The sequence below is a fragment of the Erigeron canadensis genome, chromosome 8 (assembly GCF_010389155.1).
Source record: "Erigeron canadensis isolate Cc75 chromosome 8, C_canadensis_v1, whole genome shotgun sequence".
Lineage (NCBI taxonomy): Eukaryota > Viridiplantae > Streptophyta > Magnoliopsida > Asterales > Asteraceae > Erigeron > Erigeron canadensis.
The window spans coordinates 25,003,304-25,023,386 of NC_057768.1; the positions used below are offsets into that span (position 1 = coordinate 25,003,304).

The 20,083-nt window shown below is 33.2% G+C and overlaps 3 protein-coding genes and 1 long non-coding RNA gene across 6 annotated transcripts; 2 read left to right on the top strand and 2 right to left on the bottom strand.

Moving 5' to 3' along the window:
- The first annotated feature begins 3,585 nt into the window (after positions 1–3,585).
- On the top strand, positions 3,586–6,928 carry LOC122579020 (pyruvate dehydrogenase (acetyl-transferring) kinase, mitochondrial-like). Its single transcript, XM_043751100.1, has 6 exons — positions 3,586–4,066; positions 5,358–5,616; positions 5,722–5,902; positions 5,987–6,134; positions 6,227–6,440; positions 6,564–6,928. Exons 1-6 carry the CDS (start codon positions 3,815–3,817, stop codon positions 6,620–6,622), a joined length of 1,113 nt encoding a protein of 370 aa, XP_043607035.1. The 5' UTR covers positions 3,586–3,814; the 3' UTR covers positions 6,623–6,928.
- A 2,543-nt stretch (positions 6,929–9,471) lies between these two features.
- Positions 9,472–13,168, top strand: LOC122579090 (protein IQ-DOMAIN 13-like). 3 transcript variants are annotated; one of them, XM_043751189.1, is made up of 6 exons: positions 9,472–9,737; positions 10,124–10,276; positions 10,811–11,290; positions 11,393–11,602; positions 12,218–12,346; positions 12,433–13,168. In XM_043751189.1, exons 2-6 carry the CDS (start codon positions 10,175–10,177, stop codon positions 12,994–12,996), a joined length of 1,485 nt encoding a protein of 494 aa, XP_043607124.1. In that variant the 5' UTR covers positions 9,472–9,737; positions 10,124–10,174; the 3' UTR covers positions 12,997–13,168. The 3 variants fall into 3 exon arrangements, with proteins under 3 accessions (XP_043607124.1, XP_043607123.1, XP_043607125.1); XM_043751188.1 differs by having other exon boundaries at positions 10,137–10,276; XM_043751190.1 differs by having other exon boundaries at positions 10,149–10,276.
- Positions 13,169–13,416: 248 nt separating this feature from the next.
- On the bottom strand, positions 13,417–16,724 carry LOC122580542. The gene is made up of 5 exons (XR_006320817.1): positions 16,413–16,724; positions 16,057–16,095; positions 15,058–15,128; positions 13,609–14,544; positions 13,417–13,516 (listed from the first exon to the last, which is right to left on the bottom strand). It is a non-coding gene; the product is annotated as an uncharacterized LOC122580542 (long non-coding RNA).
- A 1,036-nt stretch (positions 16,725–17,760) lies between these two features.
- Positions 17,761–19,151, bottom strand: LOC122579062 (shewanella-like protein phosphatase 2). The gene has a single exon (XM_043751151.1). The coding sequence runs from the start codon at positions 19,082–19,084 to the stop codon at positions 17,915–17,917; it is 1,170 nt and encodes a 389-aa protein (XP_043607086.1). The 5' UTR covers positions 19,085–19,151; the 3' UTR covers positions 17,761–17,914.
- Positions 19,152–20,083: the final 932 nt, after the last annotated feature.

Genomic DNA, 20,083 nt, shown 5'->3' on the forward strand with positions numbered 1-20,083 from the left:
TAATGTATATATAGCATTTAATGAGAAATAAAAAAACAAATCTTACATCAGGTGAGTTAGAAAAGACATGTGTCTCTTTGCTACAAGGCCCGGGTTCAATTCCAGGCACACACATTTATTTTTTAATAATAGAAGGCACTCTTAGATACTTATGTAGAGGTTGACTAAGCAAAGTGGGTGCATACGTGGATGCTGGTGTGTCTCTTAAATCGATATGGTGACGACACGTAGGAAAATGCTGACGTGACGGGCTTGGAGACCGCCTACCGAGAACTTCGAGATAGCATTATATTATATATATAGATATAAAAAGACTTTAACATAATACTTCAAAGTTTAAACTTATTCATTAGAAACAAAACTTAAACCAAGGTAGGAGTATTTTTTATTTTAAAACGAAACTTTTTTTAACCAAAGTTGACCTGAGTTTTGACCCGATCCGGCCGATTCTTGACCGACACTGATCCAGGCAATTTTGACCGAGTTTTACATGCGACGGAGTCGTTGGCTGAGCTTTCACCTGATTCTAGCCAACTCGACCCGTTAAACTCCCGATTCTGATTATGAGTTCTCGACCGAGTTGGCCGAGTTTTACAACCCTGATAATGTTTGGGAACATCCGGTAATTCACATGTATTAACCCATAACTCACACAAGTATTTAAGAAATGTATAAAATAAAATATAAAATATATTTGTTTAATTCAAGTAATCAACTACAAATTAGTGGATCTATATTTTCCAATTTGATATTAGAAATTGCAAATGAAGCTAGTTCAACTAATAGTTGTATCTCTTGTATATTTTCACAAGTTTTGAGTTTGACTTTCTGAAATGATAAGTCTGTGTGTTTTTTCCTTTGAATCACCTGTAACTGCTCATGCTTCATATCTCATAACCTAGAATACGTGGGATTCACTATTATGTGATGAAGTACCCCTGAAGTCGAATACTGATTGACTGTTAAAAAAAATTTAATATTAAAATTAGTTGTCACTGCATTTTTTTTTGAAAACTTCTATTATTATGCTATTACTATTAAGATAAGATATTAATGGAAGATCATGATGGAAGGATGTTGAGATGCTTCTGTAGACCCGTATAACATTATGACCATTCTTTTAAATTATTTAAGGATTTTAAAGGGTTGTTTAATCAAAAGAATAAAATTTTTGGCCACAGGTAATTTGGTGGTAAATGCTTGGTTTATAAGTGTGAAAATACTTAGGCTAAGTGGTGCGGAGCATCGTGGGTGGCGACGTCGCCATATGCTGCCGGTATACCGCCGATCACACCATCCCATATAGGCGGATTGAGTGTTGGACGGATTGGCTAGGATGGGCGGAATGAGTTAGAATTTCGAAGGAAAACGTACTTTTGATTTCTTGGGTCTTTTTTTTATGCTACCAAAGATTAAAAAAAAAAAAATTTGTTGTAATGTTTAAGTGAAAAAACATCCGAAGATGGAAGTACTTTAATATTGATATAAATTTTTATTTTAACCCTTTAACTATAAATATGGATCAAATTTTCATTTTATTATTAGTTTTCTTTTATATCCCAAGTTTCTTTCAATTTGGTTATTTAAAGTTTTCAATGTTTATTTAGATAGTAATTTTTTTTTCTATAAATATTTAGATATAATGTTTAATCAATGGATAATAGCATATGAATGTAACCACTTATGACAAAATGGTTATGTAATGTAGTAACCTACTCAGGTGGCTATGTAATGTATGCACCTATGTTTTTTTGGCTATACTATGTAAAATATGTACGGACCTTACATAGTATAGCCAAAAAAATTACATAGGTCCTTACATTGATTGACCCAAATAAAAAGGTCCTTACATAGTATAGCCAAAAAAACATAGGTGCATACATTACATACCCATCTGAGTAGGTTACTACATTACATAACCATTTTGTCATAGGTGGTTACATTCGTATGCCATTATCCTATGTTTTTTTTCTTCTTCTTATTAAAGGTTTTCTACAATCAACTAATCACATAATTGAAAGACCAAATATGTTATAAACAAAAGTATATGGTGGTCATTTGAAAAAAGGTTCGAAGATTAATAAATGTAAGAAACTACATGTTTCACAGGACGAGTGGTTTAAAACTCTCCTTTACACTTTATAGCCGAGTTTTTTGTTGGTATATTTTCCAGCCTTCATTTTTTTTAGACTTATATGAGTAAGCATAAAAGAAAATAATAGAGTGAAAACCGATAGTTCAGTCTCTGGTGATGAGGTTTTTCTTTTGTCTTATTTCGTAATTGAAACAAGTTGTTTGACTCTTTTTGTCTACTTCGCAGTTCAAGTTTCAAGGTGTGTCTAGATTTAGTTGTTTTCATGTTGAGCTCCTAGATATTGTAATTACTAATTATAACCCTACTTGGCTACTTGTCATATGGTACTTTGCTAGATAGCTATTATTTATAATATTTTGTCGTTCGGAGGAGGGATTGTTTTTGTGAAAAATATTGTAACATTGCAAAATCATTAAGCCTCAAAGTTATGAACAGTGCCACCGCCATGTGGCTTCCGTTGGTTTATATTCTATTCCGCATCATTATTTAACTTTTGCCATATCGGATCCCGTTTGCGTTCTATTCCTTAGGTTTTTATTGGTTTTTTCACAGTTTTTTTTTGCTTTGTGTTCTCAAGTGTCACTGTTCCGTCGGTTTATATTCCGTCCCGCATCACTATTTGGATTTTGTCACCACTTTTTTTTGTTTTGTGTTCTCAACTAATATATTGGGCGCTGACACTGTTCAATTCGTCCATATTAAACCTTGCCCTATTCGGATTTTGCCATATCGAATCAGATTTTTCTTCTTTTTTGCACAACTTTTGTTTTGTGTTCTTAACTAATATATTGAGAGCTGACACTATTTCATTCGTTCATCTTACACCTCGCATCACTATTCGGATTTTGCATATTGGATACTGTTTGAATTTTTTCCTATTTGTATTACTTGATATCTCCAGAGTTTTTTTTTTCTTTTATGTTCTCGGCTAATATATTAGAAACTTTTATATATTTTCACGTAACAAACTTTTGAGCATTACTCTTACATTCATTTTGAGATTGTTTACCCATAGTTTTTTTTCTCTCTATATACTTTTTATTTTTTATTTTATTGTACAAACAAACCTATATGTTTTATATCGAATATTTTACGGCATACCAGTGGTATTGTTCTTAAATACATATAAATTCGATATGACAAACATCGTAATAAAACATATCTATGATATAGTGCTTTTTGTACTGTCTTTGATTTTTAGTGATTGTTAATTTTTTTTTCCTAAACTTTCTTTTGTCAAATATGAAACCGCATCAATAACAAATACAAACATGATAACTGAAATCCCGCGTTCGGGATATACACTTCCTCGTTAGTAATTATTCATGCCAATAATTTCGATAAGAGACTGTATTTATAGTTTTAGACAAATAAGAGGGACGATTAATGTAATTAAATCTTCTATATATTATATAATATTACTTTCCATTTTAAGGATCAATCAAATATTCAAAAGATGATTAATTACCTTGTTAATTAACTATAAATTGTCCAAACATAACTCCCATCCGCTAATACAACACACAGAACTGCCACCTTTTTGTCCTTTATCCTTACAAACACCCAAAACCCATTTTTACAACTTTCTCCCCCAATTTTCTCCGTCGAATATATTCAAAGCTTAAAATTTTCATGATTCTTTTTGAGACCCAAACCCAAGATTTCTAAAAGGGTGTCGAAATCTTGAATCTTTTTCAAATAATAATAATAATATATGATATGGCAATTACCAAAAAATTATATGAGAATTTTTCAAAAACATTGATAGAAGAAGTGCATAAATGGGGTGGAATGAAACAAACAGGTGTTAGTTTAAGATATATGTTGGATTTTGGGTCAATTCCATCAGATAGAAATATGATAATTGCAGCTCAATTTCTTCATAAAGAATTGCCAATTAGGATTGCTAGACGTGCCATTGAACTTGAATCTCTTCCTTATGGTTTGTCTGAAAAACCTGCTGTTCTTAAAGTATGTTTCTTCTTTTGTTTTTGTTTCATTTTCATACTTTTGGGTTGATTTTGGGTGTTTTTTGAAATTGTTTTCTTTATTTTGAATACTTATTTTTGTTAATATAACAGTGAATGGTAAACAGAGCAGATTTTCTCTGTTGAGGTTATTTGTTTGGGGAGGGCCGGTGACATGTACATGGTCTAATTGGGGTATCCGGTGACCATTTGTGAACCTTTTTACAACTCAGTGAGGTTTGAACTTGAGACCGGACATTTGGACCTTAACTACCAAGCCAACTAGGTGGTGTTTTTTTTTCTTCTATAAATTAGTGTTTCTTGTTTAATTTGTTTTATGTAACAAGAGAATTGTGGTGTGCTTTGAATTTAATATTTTATTGAAAATGAGTTGTTTTTGGAGTACTTGGATCATACAAAAGTTTTCAAATTGCTATACTACAATAGTAATTATTACTACTATTTAAATATTGATAAGTAAGTAACTCATGTCATCTTGGGGGAGGTTGAGATGTAGATAGCCCCCTACCCCAAAGGTAGAGAGGTTGTTTTCAGGTTCTACTCAAGGTAGAAAAGGACCTTTAGCCTTGCTGGGCATGAGGATCGAATCCTTGACCTCTGTCTCTACAAAAGCTCCAACCACTTGATCCAACCCAGTTGGTTACTATTTAAATTTTGATAAATAGTTGAATTGCTATACTTTCTTTTAAGATGCAAAATAGTTATAATCATTTTCTACTTTCTTTTAAGATGCAAAATAGTTATATAACATCAATAGATAGACACGGATTGGTCCTCTGACCAGAATCTAAAACCTGTTGGTTGATGCATTAGCTTGATGCCTTGATACCTCTTTGCTAAACACACTCTAGTTTGGTTTGAAATTAGTTGGTTATAAACTTGCAAGAATTTGGTCTAATGCTACTGGGATAGCCCATCAACTTTAAAGTTGTGGGTTCATTTCTCATTGGAATGGTCCAAAATCTAAATATTAGGTGGTTTTATGTAAGGGTGTTTTTGTAAGTGTTTGTAGCATACATGCTTGAATATAGGAATAAAATAACATGTGAGCTGGGAATTTCTGGTGTTGTTCAAGTTGAACTTGCTCCTAATGAAGACAATTTCAATGTTTTAGACTTGAGGATGCGGAAATTATAATGTTCTCATGGTATATGCTTGAAAGTTTTTGAGACTGAGGTTATGTTATTTTGGCCTAATTTAAATAGCAACTGATTATGAGTCGAGTGTATGTATATCATTGTTGAGGTCTAATTGCGTATGTTTTTAATTCATAGGTACGGGATTGGTACCTGGATTCCTTTCGTGATCTTAGATCTTTTCCTGACATCAAGGACATTAAGGATGAGAGAGATTTTACTCAAATGATTAAGCTGATCAAGGTAAGACATAATAATGTCGTCCCTGCTATGGCTCTGGGAGTTCAACAGTTGAAAAAAAGTCTTGACCCGAAGCTTGATTATGAGGATTTGGATGTAATTCACCGGTTCCTAGATCGCTTTTATATGTCAAGAATCGGAATACGAATGCTAATTGGTTAGCACCATTTCTTATCAAACCTTGGTTTATCTGTTTTATGGAATAAGCTGCATACAAAATGGATATTAAACTTGTTTTGTGCTTTAAATCTGGTCAATTCAGGTCAACATGTGGCAGTTCATGATCCAAATCCACCGCCGAATTGCATTGGTATTATACATGCTAAGATGTCTCCAGCACAGGTAGCAAAAGATGCTAGTGAGGATGCACGTTCTGTTTGCTTAAGAGAGTATGGCAGTGCACCGGAGATTAATATCTATGGTGATCCTAGTTTCACTTTCCCGTAAGTATTATGTACTTGAATAGACTAAAACAATATCCCTTAATTATTATATATCAAAATTGATGGGCTAGTTTGGTGTGGCAGATACGTCCCTACGCACTTACATCTTATGGTGTTTGAGCTGGTGAAAAATTCGCTACGTGCAGTTCAAGAGCGGTATATGGACTCAGACAAGGTCGCACCTCCTATACGTATAATAGTAGCTGACGGGGAGGAAGATGTTACAATTAAGGCATGTCAGCTTTAGGTTTAAAGAAAGCTGTATGCTCTCTGTCTTTTGTCTTGATAATTATATATGTATGTGAACCTGGGGTGAATGCGTAGGTTTCAGATGAAGGGGGAGGAATAGCAAGAAGTGGCCTGCCTAGTATATTTACGTATCTCTACAGCACTGCTATGAATCCACTTTATGAGCGGTTGGAACTTGGAGAAGCAGATATGGTAACAATGGCAGGTTACGGATATGGGCTTCCTATCAGCCGTTTGTATGCTCGGTATTTTGGAGGTGACCTGCAAATCATCTCCATGGAAGGCTATGGTATGTGTATAGACAGGTTCTATATGCATCATCCATCTCAACTTTACATTAAGTTATTTCACAAATTTACGGGTCAGATTTGGTTATAAGATAATGGAATGGATGTGTATTGTATTGTTGCAGGAACTGATGCATATCTTCATTTGTCGCGTTTGGGAGATTCACAAGAGCCATTACCTTGAATCCTTGATAATGATGAAAGTACATTGTAAGAATACATCAAAATGTCTGTGAATCATATGAATACAGGTGAGAAACAGTGCAGTTCTGTATACATACATATGGAGATTATACGCTTTCCTTGGCATGGTAAGCATCTGTAATTGATAATTATACACTTTCCTTGGCGTGGTGAGCGTCTGTAATTGATAATCAAGTCAGTTCTATCGTAGATCACTGACTGAAGTTCTAGTCATGAATGTAGTTCTAGTCATGTACATCTAAAAAATAAATATATTGAACTAGGAAAACTTTTCCATTATGACTTACATTATGGACATTTAACCCTTTGTATATTTAGTCTATTTTTGTATCCAAAATATTTGGTTGCTAATTAATCATGGAGATTCAACAGATATTCACGTTTCTTAATATCATCTATACTTCTATACTATCTTCTTCATCTATAATATAAAGGAATAAGGATTATACACCTAGTTAAAAAATTAGAAAAATGTAAGATGTAAAATGATCCTTTAATGAATGAATAAATTAACATCATTAGTCCCTTATCTTTTCAAAAATCTCAACTATTCCTTTAGATCAATTATTTTTACATAAAATACTTCTACCACTTAGCCTCCACCACCATCACCATCAATTGCCCCAACACCACATCACCACCGCATTTCGTGAGTATCCTTCTATCTTTTAAAATATTTCTACCATTACCTCTACATTAGTTACATTTACATCAATCTATACTATTATACACCGCCACCACCACCAATAGTTGTCGTCGTCACCACACTCGCCAACATCGTTAGACTACCGTTACGATCACCGTCATCACATTGCGCGGATACCATGCTATATATAAGTGATATTTTTTTTTACTATATACAATATAGTACACATTTAAAGAAATTTATATAAAATTTTTTTTTAAAGAACACAATCAAAACATAAATTTGTCAAAAGCCCTAGTTAATATATATTCTAAAATATTATTATACATAACAATTATAGAAGGCTTAGCTACAGTACCTGTTGATGTCATCGCTGATATCATGTTGTCGTTAGCTATTTTGTCATGTTCTGATTTTTTTTTTCTTTAAAAATTGTATACGTTTAAAGTTTCTTATTTCTAATACTTAACTTTTGGATTGTTAACTTGTCTAACTTTGTTTGGGTTTTAATTTTAATCATCAAATGTTTTTATTTTACTTTTGATCTTAACCCTTAACTTTTGATCTTAAAACTTAACTTTAGTGTAACCTTTTTTTATACAAATTTAAGTATAATTTACTTTTAAAGTTTTTAATTTTTATCAATTTACTTTGGGTATTAACTTTAATGATCAAATCTTTTTTATTTTTTATTTTTTTTACTTTTGATCTTTTATTATAAGACATCTAACTTTTACCATTTTTAAATTTCTTATTTTTACCACTTAACTTTAGTATAACTTTTTTTTATACAAACTTTAGTATAGTTTGCTATTCTTATTTTAAGGCTTCTAACTTTTATCACCAAACTATTGGTTTTGACCACTTATTATTTAAGTTTCTACCCCTTATAGTAAACTTTAAATGTCCAAACTTGTAAGTAATGTTGTACGTATGTTTGCATAACGCAACGATGATCCTGGGGCAACACCCGAGGTCAAAACTAGTTAGAAATATATCTATACAATGCGTGAACTGCATAGTTTCCACGTAAAGACAAAACTATGCATGATAGCGTTCGGTTTTCTAAGACGTCGATAACCATGCTGGTAGAAGAAGTTTTAACTTTACATTTGACTATTGAAAAAAAAATATGAAAGTAATATTACGCTTACAAATATTATACTAACAATTTTTACAAACATAACATCCACCAATTAAATCATGCCTATGCAATCTGTCTTTTTCTTCTCTGTTGTTGATTGCACTACCTCACATTATACTAACAATTTTTATAAACATAACATTACTCAAATTATTATACTTTTCATTTTGGGAAAATAATTAATTTTGATTTTATTACATATTAATTCCTTGCCATTTTTTTTTTTTAATTTTTCAAAAATTAAAAAACTAGTTTTAACTTTACATTTGACTATTAAAAAAATATATTAATGTAATTTTAGGCTTACAAACATTATATTAACAATTTTTACAAACATAACATCCATCAATTATGCAATCCATTTTTTTCTTCTTTTGTTGATTGGACCACCTCAAATGTTACTTGTGTTTATAAATTTTTAAATTTTTTTTTTTTTCATCATAACATTACTCAAATTATTATACTTTTCATTTTGTGAAATTAATTAATTTTGATTTTATTACATATTAATTACTTGTCAAATTTTGTATATTTTAAAATTTTTCAAAAATTTAAAAACTAACCATTTGTTTTGTAAGGTGATGTAGTTATTCCACTTTAATATTCTTATTAAGGATTTGATAACTAGTACCCCTAATGCACTAGTTAAGAAGTATTTAATGAAGTATTTAATGAAGTCCAATTTCTTTAAAATATGAAAATATGTATTAATTATTGATTTAAAAATAAAAATTATTAAGTTGAATTAATACACTAGTTAGCAAATCCCTCTTATTATTATATGTTTTAGCATTAATATTATTACATGGGGTTTTTATAAAGTGATAACTTTTAAGTTTCATTAATGTTTATTAAATATATCGATTTGTATTTATAGAAACTTTTAGTTTATTATGAAGTAAACTAAATCATCTTCCTAAAAATAATATTTAGAAAAAAAAATCACTTGTCTTTCCTTCAAAACACTAAAATAAAATTTTTTAAGTGGGTTTAAGATATAAGAAACGAAATGAAAATATAAAAGAACGAGTCAGTCAAATCATCATCATCAGCCTTTCAGAAGAAAAAAAAAAGAAATAAAACATCATCATCAAATATATGACGAAGAGGCAGAAAGATCGAAGGTGGTGGCCAACAACAACACGAAACTAAAACACAACTAACAAATTATTATTGTTATATACACGAGTAATTTATTTATTCTGCCCTTGTTTTTTCATTTGATAAAAGGGGTGTGTCTTTTTGTGTGTCTGTGTGGTCAAAGAACACACAGCTGACCTGACCTGATCTGAGATACATACACAGGTAAAACACATACAAATTTTCACTCTTCATTATCATGTAGCAGCAGCAATTCAAGCTGGTTTATTATTATTATTATTATTATTATTAATTATTTCAATTTGCTTTATTTCACTTGTTATCTTTTTCTTTACTTTACTCTTTTGGGCTGTTAAATTAATTTGCACAGATTGGTAGTTAATATCGGATCCCCCACCCATAATCTTCTTTTATCTTAAATTAATTTCTTCTCTTTCGTTAACAGGACACTGACACACTCTGTACCCAAATTTTAAAAAGCATTTTTGTTGTTGTAGTTCTCTCTACCCTATCTACCTACCTACCTGTTTATAATATATATATATATATTATATATATATATGACAACCTCTAAAAGTAATTAATTACAGAATTGTTAAGCAGAAACGTAATTAGGTAAATGCAGAGCTATATATTGAGATATGGGAATGAAGAAGAAGGAAGGCAGCAGTTGGGTTTCTAGATTCAAAAAGGTTTTTACATCCAAACACAACCCCCCACTCTCGCCCTCGTCCTCACATAATGTAAGTAGTACTTTTGAGAACCATTTTATTTGCAAGAACTATGAGAACTTTTAAATTATGTATTATATTTTTTTTGTTCATTCACATGTGAAATAATATAAAAATGTATGTTGTACAAAAAACTTTTTTAAGAAACCTCTAATGTAGTCTTTTGTGAACTTAAATGAATGTGTTCACGTTTTCGTTCCCATGTGAAACTGCTATATATAAGGTTTTGATTAAAAAATTCTTCTACAACATACTTTTATAACGTTTCACATGTGAATGAACAAAAAAAACATGTGATCCAATTCATAACTTAGGAGTTCTCACGGTTCTTACAAAAAAATAGGTTCTCAAAACAACAGTTCCTTATATGTATATATGTCTATATATATATAGACAATCCCTTCATTCCCCGTTCCCATGTTTACTAAATATATGTCTAATTGTCTATTATTATTATTATTATTATTATTATTATTATTATTATTATTATTATTATTATTATTATTATTATTATTATTATTATTATTATTATTATTGCTGTTACAGGAGGAGGAGAAAAGTTTGAAGAAAGAAAGCAAGGGTGGTGTGCGTTCAAGGTTCAAACGTGCACTTTTCAGAGAGCCGAGCAGTATTGAGAAAATCTTGGAAGATATTGACCGACATCATTTCTTTGTTCCCCAGCCGCTGCTGCAGCAATCCCAACCACAATTATCTGTTTCGCCTTCTTCTCTCGCAAGGCCTGCATCTCCTCCTCCACCTCCAAGAATCAACTCTCCTCCAAATATACAAATAACCCCCAAACCAGAACCCACTGCAAGGCCTGCATCTCCTCCTCCACCTCCAAGAATCAACTCTCCAAATATACAAATAACCCCCAAACCAGAACCCACTGCAAGGCCTGCATCTCCTCCACCTCCAAGAATCAACTCTCCTCCAAATATACAAATAACCCCCAAACCAGAACCCACTCTACAACAACAACATTGTTCAGCTACAAGGATCCAGGCTGCCTATAGAGCCTATTTGGTATAGATTCATATTTCTTTCAACTGTGTATCATTCAACTCACCGTGTATAAATGTGTGTTCCCATTTTGGGGTTGATGGTGGTATTGATATGATGATGCAGGCAAGGAAGAAGGTTAAAGGCCTGACAGGTCTTGTGAGACTTCAAGGAGTTGTGAGAGGTCAAAATGTGAAACGACAGACAGTCAATGCCATGAAGCAGATGCAGCTGTTGGTCAGAGTTCAAACACAAATTCAATCACAAAGAATCCAAATGCTACAAAACCAACGACAACCTAACAAACAACTTGAGACTTCACTTGGCAAGGACCTGGTAAGATTGTCTTTCTTCTTTTCATTCATTCTTTGTACGTACACATGTTTGTGTTTTCATGTAAAATTTGTCAGTAAGCATGCTCAAGAGCTATATATATATATATTTCTCAAGCTTTTGGTTAAACCGTTAAAGGTTTTGAGGTGGTGGAAACATGCACCTCAATTACCTTTTTATTAATAACAACCCATCAATACCAACTTTAGAACTTGTCAATAAATGGACAAACCCATTATTGACCCAATACAATTCGTCAATCCCTGAATACTACATTCACTATACTCAAAACTGATCCAGCAACTCCAACTACTATACTTGTCCACTACGTATTTTCCATGAAACATGATATGTGCATAGTTATATGAATTATAGGAGACCTTTTTACAATGTGGTTCCTAACTATTCATGAAAACTCAATAGGAAAAAAAAAGAAGAGAAGCATGATAGAGCCATTTCAGAATTCATTATATAGACTGTGATGATTATTTTGACACTATGTTATAATGGTGATTAAATGAGAGAACTCCATATATGTTTTTTGTGCATGTTTGTTTAGAAAGTTAGACACCCGTGTTACCAAATTAATCCATGTGTGAGTTATTAATGTGCATGTAGTCAAAGATGGGCGATGGATACTGGGATGATAGCTTAATTACAAAAGAGGAAAGAGATGCAAGGTTGCAGAAAAAAGTGGAGGCAGTTATTAATAGAGAAAGAGCCATGGCATATGCATATTCCCACCAGGTACTACAATACTCTCATATGGTGTTTGTCTGTTTGAAAATCTCCGTCATAGCTACTTACTCGGATTCTAATTTTCCTATCTTCAGTTAGGGAAAGGCACACCAACATCAGCTAAAACTTCCCTAATTGACACCCGAACTGGTGGATACCCCTGGTGGTGGAATTGGTTAGAACGTCAATTGCCTTCTCAAACCCAACCTATGAAGGCAAGCACAACTCATGACATCCAAACGCAGCATGACCATCTTGAAACACCACCTACGCCAATGTCATCAAGGTCCATGGTTCCTCCAAGAAGCAGTACTCCCCCAAACCGGATGATGAGATATTCTAAAGCGAGAGGAGGAGGGGGTTCTCCCTATCCAGTGAGGGATAATGATAGCTTGATGAGCTGCCCAGCATTTTCAGTTCCAAACTACATGAGCCCTACGATATCAGCAAAGGCTAAAGCAAGACCAACAAGTAATCCGAAGGACAGGGTCACCCCCAGCACTCCAGGTAGCGAGACGTCATCTAAAAGAAGGTTTTCATTCCCTTTTACTCCAAACAATAAGTGGATTAAGCACAAGTCTCCAGGATCTATAGGGGGTTTGAGCATGGATTCTGCACCAGCCTCGGTAGGGAGGAAACCATTTAACAGATTTGTGTGACATAGTTGTATTAGCGTGATTTAAGTTTGTAATTTTATTCATTGTGTGTTTTGATAGGGTCTATAGGTGTATGTATGCTGTTACTATAATAGGATGGATTGAATGATGATATACTAATTTATTGACCCGCATATATTAAAAGTTATGATGGATGATAAGACATTTTTTACAATTGATTTATGTTATATAAAATTGATATTGCTCCAACCAATAAAAGCCACAAATATAAGGTTGAAGTTAAATAGATATGAGTTCAACCCGTTCACTTTTTTTTCTTTTTAACGCTCGTGTCACGGGACGCTGGGTGGAAAAACCTATCAATTTAACCGCTATAGAAGGGCACGGCGTTAGATTGAAAACTCATTCACTTAATTAAAATTTTAAAAGGAAAAAATATGTATAAAAATGTTTATGATTAGATATTTATCCCCACACTTGCAGCGGGTTCTGACATAAGGTTCGGGAGGGTTGTTACATAAGGCTTTAACTCTATAACTTCTTTTGTTGATGGAAGCACCATCTGCATCAAAGGAGACACAAAAAACACAACTTTCAATCTTTTATTTAGAATAAAATACATACCAACATGTCATCAGATTCAGTCTTGTTTACATGATGCTGCAGGTTTGTCCATGAAGATGGTAGATCATCATCGTAAGTCCAGGTTTGAGGTTTCTATGATCTAGGCATCTAGCAACAGCCCACAAAGTAAGCACAAAAACATCTTTAATGATGGGTTACTATCCACAACATCTTTAATGATTACCTGATTGGAACTGTTGTAAAGAGCCCAGGGCCGACGGGCCGCCATTTTAGAAGCCAACGACTCATGAAGGGCAATACTTCATGATTGTCATAATAAAAAGTATAGTTCGTTATTTCTTAAAAAGCTAATCATATTGAATTCTAAGCTAACTTCTAGCAGATAGTTTTTGGTATCTTGCTCATGAGGGGCCTAGAAATTTTCCTTAAATTCTTAGGGAAATCCCACTACACAGTAACCGAGTTTGAACATTATTCCACCTGGGACACTCTAACATGTGTTAAGAGGGTCAACTGTAGCTTCCGATCTTCACAATTTTTTGATATATTGATTCTTATACCCGAAACAGGTTATTTTGATTTCCTTCTGTACACACGGGTTACATGTATCAGAAGGCGAATGGGTGACATGAAATAAAAAATTCCTGTGTTTGAACAGTAGCACACATACGCATCAATTGATTTCTCAGTTCCTGCGGTTTTCTTAAGAGTTTTTATGTTACTACTCCGTATTATGATGTCATATATGTCCTGGTAACAAAAATAGCTAATTTCACACCATTGGAACGAAACCTAAAGTTATGACCATAGACGGCTATTGACTGCAACAGTAAGTGAATGAAAGACAATGATGGTCATAATATGAGAAGACTTACTCTACCAAAATCCTGTTTGATAAAGTTCACCGAATGCCTTTTATTGTAAGTGGAGGCCCTGGTTACATGTTACATATCTTGTCGACTCCTCTTATGGTATATGAGTACTTCGAGATCATATTCCCCTAACCTGTTATCTACTTTTGTATTTGTCAAACAGCAAAGGAATTTGAGAGAAGGAAATGACAAATGCAAAAGGAGTATGTTAACTTGAAAATTGAAAAATGTAAACTAAACTAATCAATCAACATGGAATAAAAACCAAAAAATCATGATTACAAAAAGAAAATACAGACCTATTGAAAGATTTACTATTACTTTACCAATTTTCACTATTATTTCCTCTACTAACGTTGTGAACACTTGTACTACTTTTAGGTTCTTTATTAAACCTCGATTCCGTATTTCATTTCAAACAAACTGAAATGAAGGCATGCTTTAAATTAAAAAAAAAAGGTTAACGTTTGGCCTGACATTTTATGAAACACCTGATACTACTACTACTCATCCTTGATTCAATGTACCCGTTCTTTGTCAATTATCAAACTTTTTCACATTATTAAGACGAATAATTGAGGTTGATATGGATCGAAGAACATAAAACCTATTATTTCAGATGAAAAGATAGCGTGAAAAGACTAACCCTTTCCACAAGCTCCAGCCATGCCATTTTCAGCATCAAAAGAACCCATGATTACCCAAAAATCTCCCTTGCTGATCAATCAAAAATGTAATAGTTAATATATATCTTCTACAATATGAAAGAGTTTCAGGACCAGGTGTAATCAATCTGCTGATATTCAATTCAATATTAAATTTAATTGCAACAACTAAAATAAGACACATGATTGATGATCCTAATTAAATCTAACAGAATAGATAATGCTACTTCAAACTTCAAAGTGATGTTTAGTCATCATGTAAAAAGAAGCAACAAATAATAGTTTCATTAAATAGCATATTTATAAACTATAATTATAAATGTATACAGTGAGACAAACTAATTAGGCAGCAAATGGGTCACCCCCGACTGCTTGAAGAGACCCACTCGGCAGGAGTCGGAAGTGCTGATATGGGCATACCGCCTTTATCTGATAGAGCAACACTGCTAGCTGTTCAGCAGTAGCGGGTCAAGCCCAACGCCCATTCTTGCCCTTTGTTTAAAGCACCCCATGGATGTTTCATGGGGTTGGACAAATGTGCTATTTCGAAAACTACCTCTTTGACCTACCTAACCGTGGACCATAATATGTACGTCTAGCTTCAAATTTATATTCCTTTGACATTATTGCCTGATATAGGTGATCTTACCTGATAGGTTAATAACGGTGTGATGCCATTGTTCCCCCCCTCCTTATTTTTTATTTAACTTCACAACTATTTTGTTTTTTAACATTGAAACTATATAATATAATACAAATGATAATACATGAATAACACTATCAAAACTCAAAGCCATGGAGTAATCACTTCATTTCCAGCGACACCAAAATTTTTATATATAAATGCCATTTATAAGCTTAGTAGCATGACTATATCAAACAATTTTCGTATAACTTTAAAATTTCACAGTTTGCAAAAGATCCAACATGCAAGGTGACCAGCCATATCTAAAGATTCATATAAAACGGGAAATTGATACCTCATATAATTCCATAATCTTGCTATCTTGCCACATAACCTGATTAACCAAACCAGCCAAAACGCCGGCAACATAAAAAACAGATTCTTTAGAGGTATATCATATATGAATGTAAAGATCCTTGTAGAAATCATCCATAATTGATTGCAGGTTTCATGTAATTTACAATATGTCAAATGGAAACTGGAAATACCAATTATTGCTTTCAGATGTGAGAAAGAAAGGAGGGTTTATATTTTAAGACTATATATAAAAGCATACTAAAGGGACAGTTTTAGTATCTGAGCACATCTATTTCTATAAATCTATATCCTCCTCGAAATAAAAACAAATATGGAGACACATGTATCACATACCTCATCATTAACTCAAATGTTTCCCATCTAATATTTGGAATCTTGGCATCTCTAGCATCTTTCTCCTTACACATAACAATGCATCAAACTTGTAACCACCATCAAACATTGCCCGGAATGCCTCCGAAGAAGCAAGGAAACAAATTGGTTTTAACAAAATGCATATAGCTACCTCAAGCAAGCTTTCTTTTTTACTTGATTGCCATTGAAAAGTGGTTGCTACTTAATTCAGTTAATTGCCATTCACTATACAATTTCATAGATTATCAGTTTCCACATACCCTGCAACTGACTGTCCGGATTCACCACATAAATTTTAATCAAACACACTATACAACTTATTAATTTGTTAAATTAATAATAAGTTAGTGACAGCCCCGGCTATAAGCATCAAGACCCGAAATATAAACTAAACATAATGCATAAAATTTTTGCATACCCCCTTACACCATTAAAACAGTTACATACTTACATGTACCAGGCTTAAAACCAAGCTGCAAGACTGGAATATATTCAGTATCAATAAGTTAAAAGAGTAAATGAACAACAGCAGCAATAGACTAACAAAGCAGCTCAAAAAGGATCATAATGGATCTAAATTGGTCAAATGGACAAATGGTCAGACTTATAAGCATAGTCAGGATCAAAATGGTATACTAACAGGTCAAATGGTCAACTTACACAAGCTTGTTTTTTGCCATGTTACAAAGCTAACAACAAGAAATCTACAAATTGACCAAAATACTTGTATCTACATAAAAGGGAATGAACAAACTGGCTGTTTAGATTTAATCCCCAACGGTACTTAATCACGTATCTAGTTGACTATGAAAGTGTCCTTGATAAGAAAAGTAATAAATATTGCAACAATATGTATATACATCTATACACACATACAGATACATATAGTAACGACACCTATCATTGCAATATTAACTTCACTACAATTACAACAATAAATTCTCCTTTTTCCACTTAAAAATCCTAATCATTAAATTATAGTTGCAATAAAACATAACAACTCACAAAATCATATAACTACACAAAGAAACGACAGGGCACAAACATAAAATGTACGAGTATATATAAAAAAGATGGAAAAACTAAAAAGAAAAACATATCTAAAATAAACATAACAATTTATAATGATTTGTTGATTATCAATGAGAATCAAAGAAAGCCACCAAAACAAAATATTGTTGCTTTGTTTGTTTTTTTTTTTTGACCAGCAAGACAAATGCTACCAAAACAAGATTAAGGGACTATAGGGCAAGATCAAACCAAAGAATAAACACCAAAAAGAGTTCTCACTCTCTCTCTCATCATCCCCTGCCACCACATACAGACATAATACAAAAGAAATAATATAATTATTAAATGTAAAAGTTGCATTGTTAGGATACACTTAAAAAGCAGCAGCCAGCCAGCAACCCTTAAACTACAGTCTAGAAGCTATCTAGTGTAACAAAAGGACCAAAATCAAAAACTTATAGCAGCAGAAATTAAGCCTTGACTGGAACTTGTTTAGGTCCAACTTCTTGAGGGATGAAAACAGGCTGTTGAGGAGGAGGGTTGGGGTTGGGGTTTGATGTTAGGATGCGTACTCCATGAGTATTAGTAATCTCTAGAACCTCCGGCAATCCATTAATGCAACCTCTAGACATGCCAACATCAATCCTAATAGCCATGTTATTGCAAACACCATTAATACCCGACTCTTGAATCGTATGACCCATGATCATCCTCCTGGCCCCGGGAATAGTAGAAAGCACGTGTTCAAGCGTACGACAATCACAGTCCTTAGATTGCTCGTTAGAGAATATCCTCAACCAAACAACAGAATTCCTTCCCCTAACTAAACTAGAAGTAACCTTACGTTTAGTCCCGCTAATCCAATCGCTAACCTCTTGATTAATCCGTTCTAAACCATAATCAACATGACTCGCCAAAAGGCCACCGTGAACAAACACAGAGTCATCAACAACAAGCACGGTCGAATTGTTTGATAAAAACCTAGTGGAAATAGGACCATTAGGCCTCAATGCAGCTATACGAGACCTAAATCCTTGAACGTATCGGCGTTTTATAAAAGGGAAAGTAGACGGAATACCGTCATACAAGTCGTTACTCTCCTTATACCCTCCTCCTAATTTTCTTTTCACGTTACTACCAATTGAATACCAAAAAGCCCAGCGATTAAATTCATCTAAACCCGAAGGAGTAACGTACCGAAAATCGCCATCTAAGTTCAAAATCTCGTGATTTCCATTCATAGTAATAACATTACCACCTGTTTTAACAGCTTGTCTTTTAAGTCTTTCAAAATAATAAAGAATTTTTAATTCATTATGACCACGGTCAAGGACATCACCGACCTGAACAAGAGTGGACCCACCGCCGCACCAGTTATCTTTCGAATCGATTAAACCGGCTAACCGGAGTGCTTCCTTTGATTTCATCAGGTCGCCATGGAGATCGCCGATTGCGATTAATCGCCGCCGTTGGTTTTCTGAAGAGGAGGATTGTAATGAGATGAAAGTAGGCGGAGGAGGAGACGGCGGAGGTGGGGCCGGGGGCATAAACATTCCATCGGTTACACAAAAGTCAACGAAAGTGTCGACGAATGAAGATACAAGGCTTGGTAGGTTTTCGCAGCTCATCTCCATCTCCATTTTTTTTTTTTTTATCTTTCTTTCTTCCCTCCCACCACGTTGTTCTTGTTAACCTTGCTTTTCTTTTCTTTTTTCAAATCAAATTAAACAAGTGGACATTCAACAATATATATATGTATAAAAATTGTGACCATAAAAATCTTTTTATTTTATTTTCTTAGGGTTAGTAATGTTTAAAATGCAACTTTTTGTTTATTATTTAGGCTTAGGATGATTATTGTGTATGATAATTAATGAATAAAATTATAATATTCTCATGGTAGATACTTAGAAAGTTTTTGAGATCGAGGTTATGTTATTATGGCTTAGTTTAACATCATTTCTTATCAAACCTTATTCTACCTGTTTTATGGAATAAGTTGCAAACAAAATAACATTAAACTTAGTTTGTGCTTCAAATTTGGGTCAAACTAAGGTTAACATGTGGCATTTATTGATCCAAATCCACCACTTAATTGCTAAGATATATTAAGTAATTTAAAAATAAAACTTGAAAACCCCTAAACCATTTGAGCTATCACATATTTATGTTGTTGCTGGAGATATAGATGTATCCTTAATTGGGTTGGTAATTTGGTACACATAGTTAAGTTGTTGAAAATATAGATGTATGTAGTTGGGTACTTGGGTTGGTATCCACATTTAAGTTGAGTTTGTACACACATTTAACTTTTTGCTGGAGATATAGATGTATGCAGTTGGGTTGGTATCCGCAATTAAGTTATGGTTGGAGATATATATGTATGCATAGTTGGGTTTGTACACACATTTAAGTTTGGTTGGTACATATATTTAAGTTGAGACTCATTATCGTGGTAATCTAAAGCTTTGTGTTAATGAATCTTGAATAAAGTTCTAGTGATGTACATCTATATAATCAATATAGGGAAACTTTTCCATAATCCGCTTACATTTAGGATCGACTATGAAGTCTAGACCCCTTTATATATATATATATATATATATTTTTGTTGAAAGGTGTAAATTACTTGTAAATAT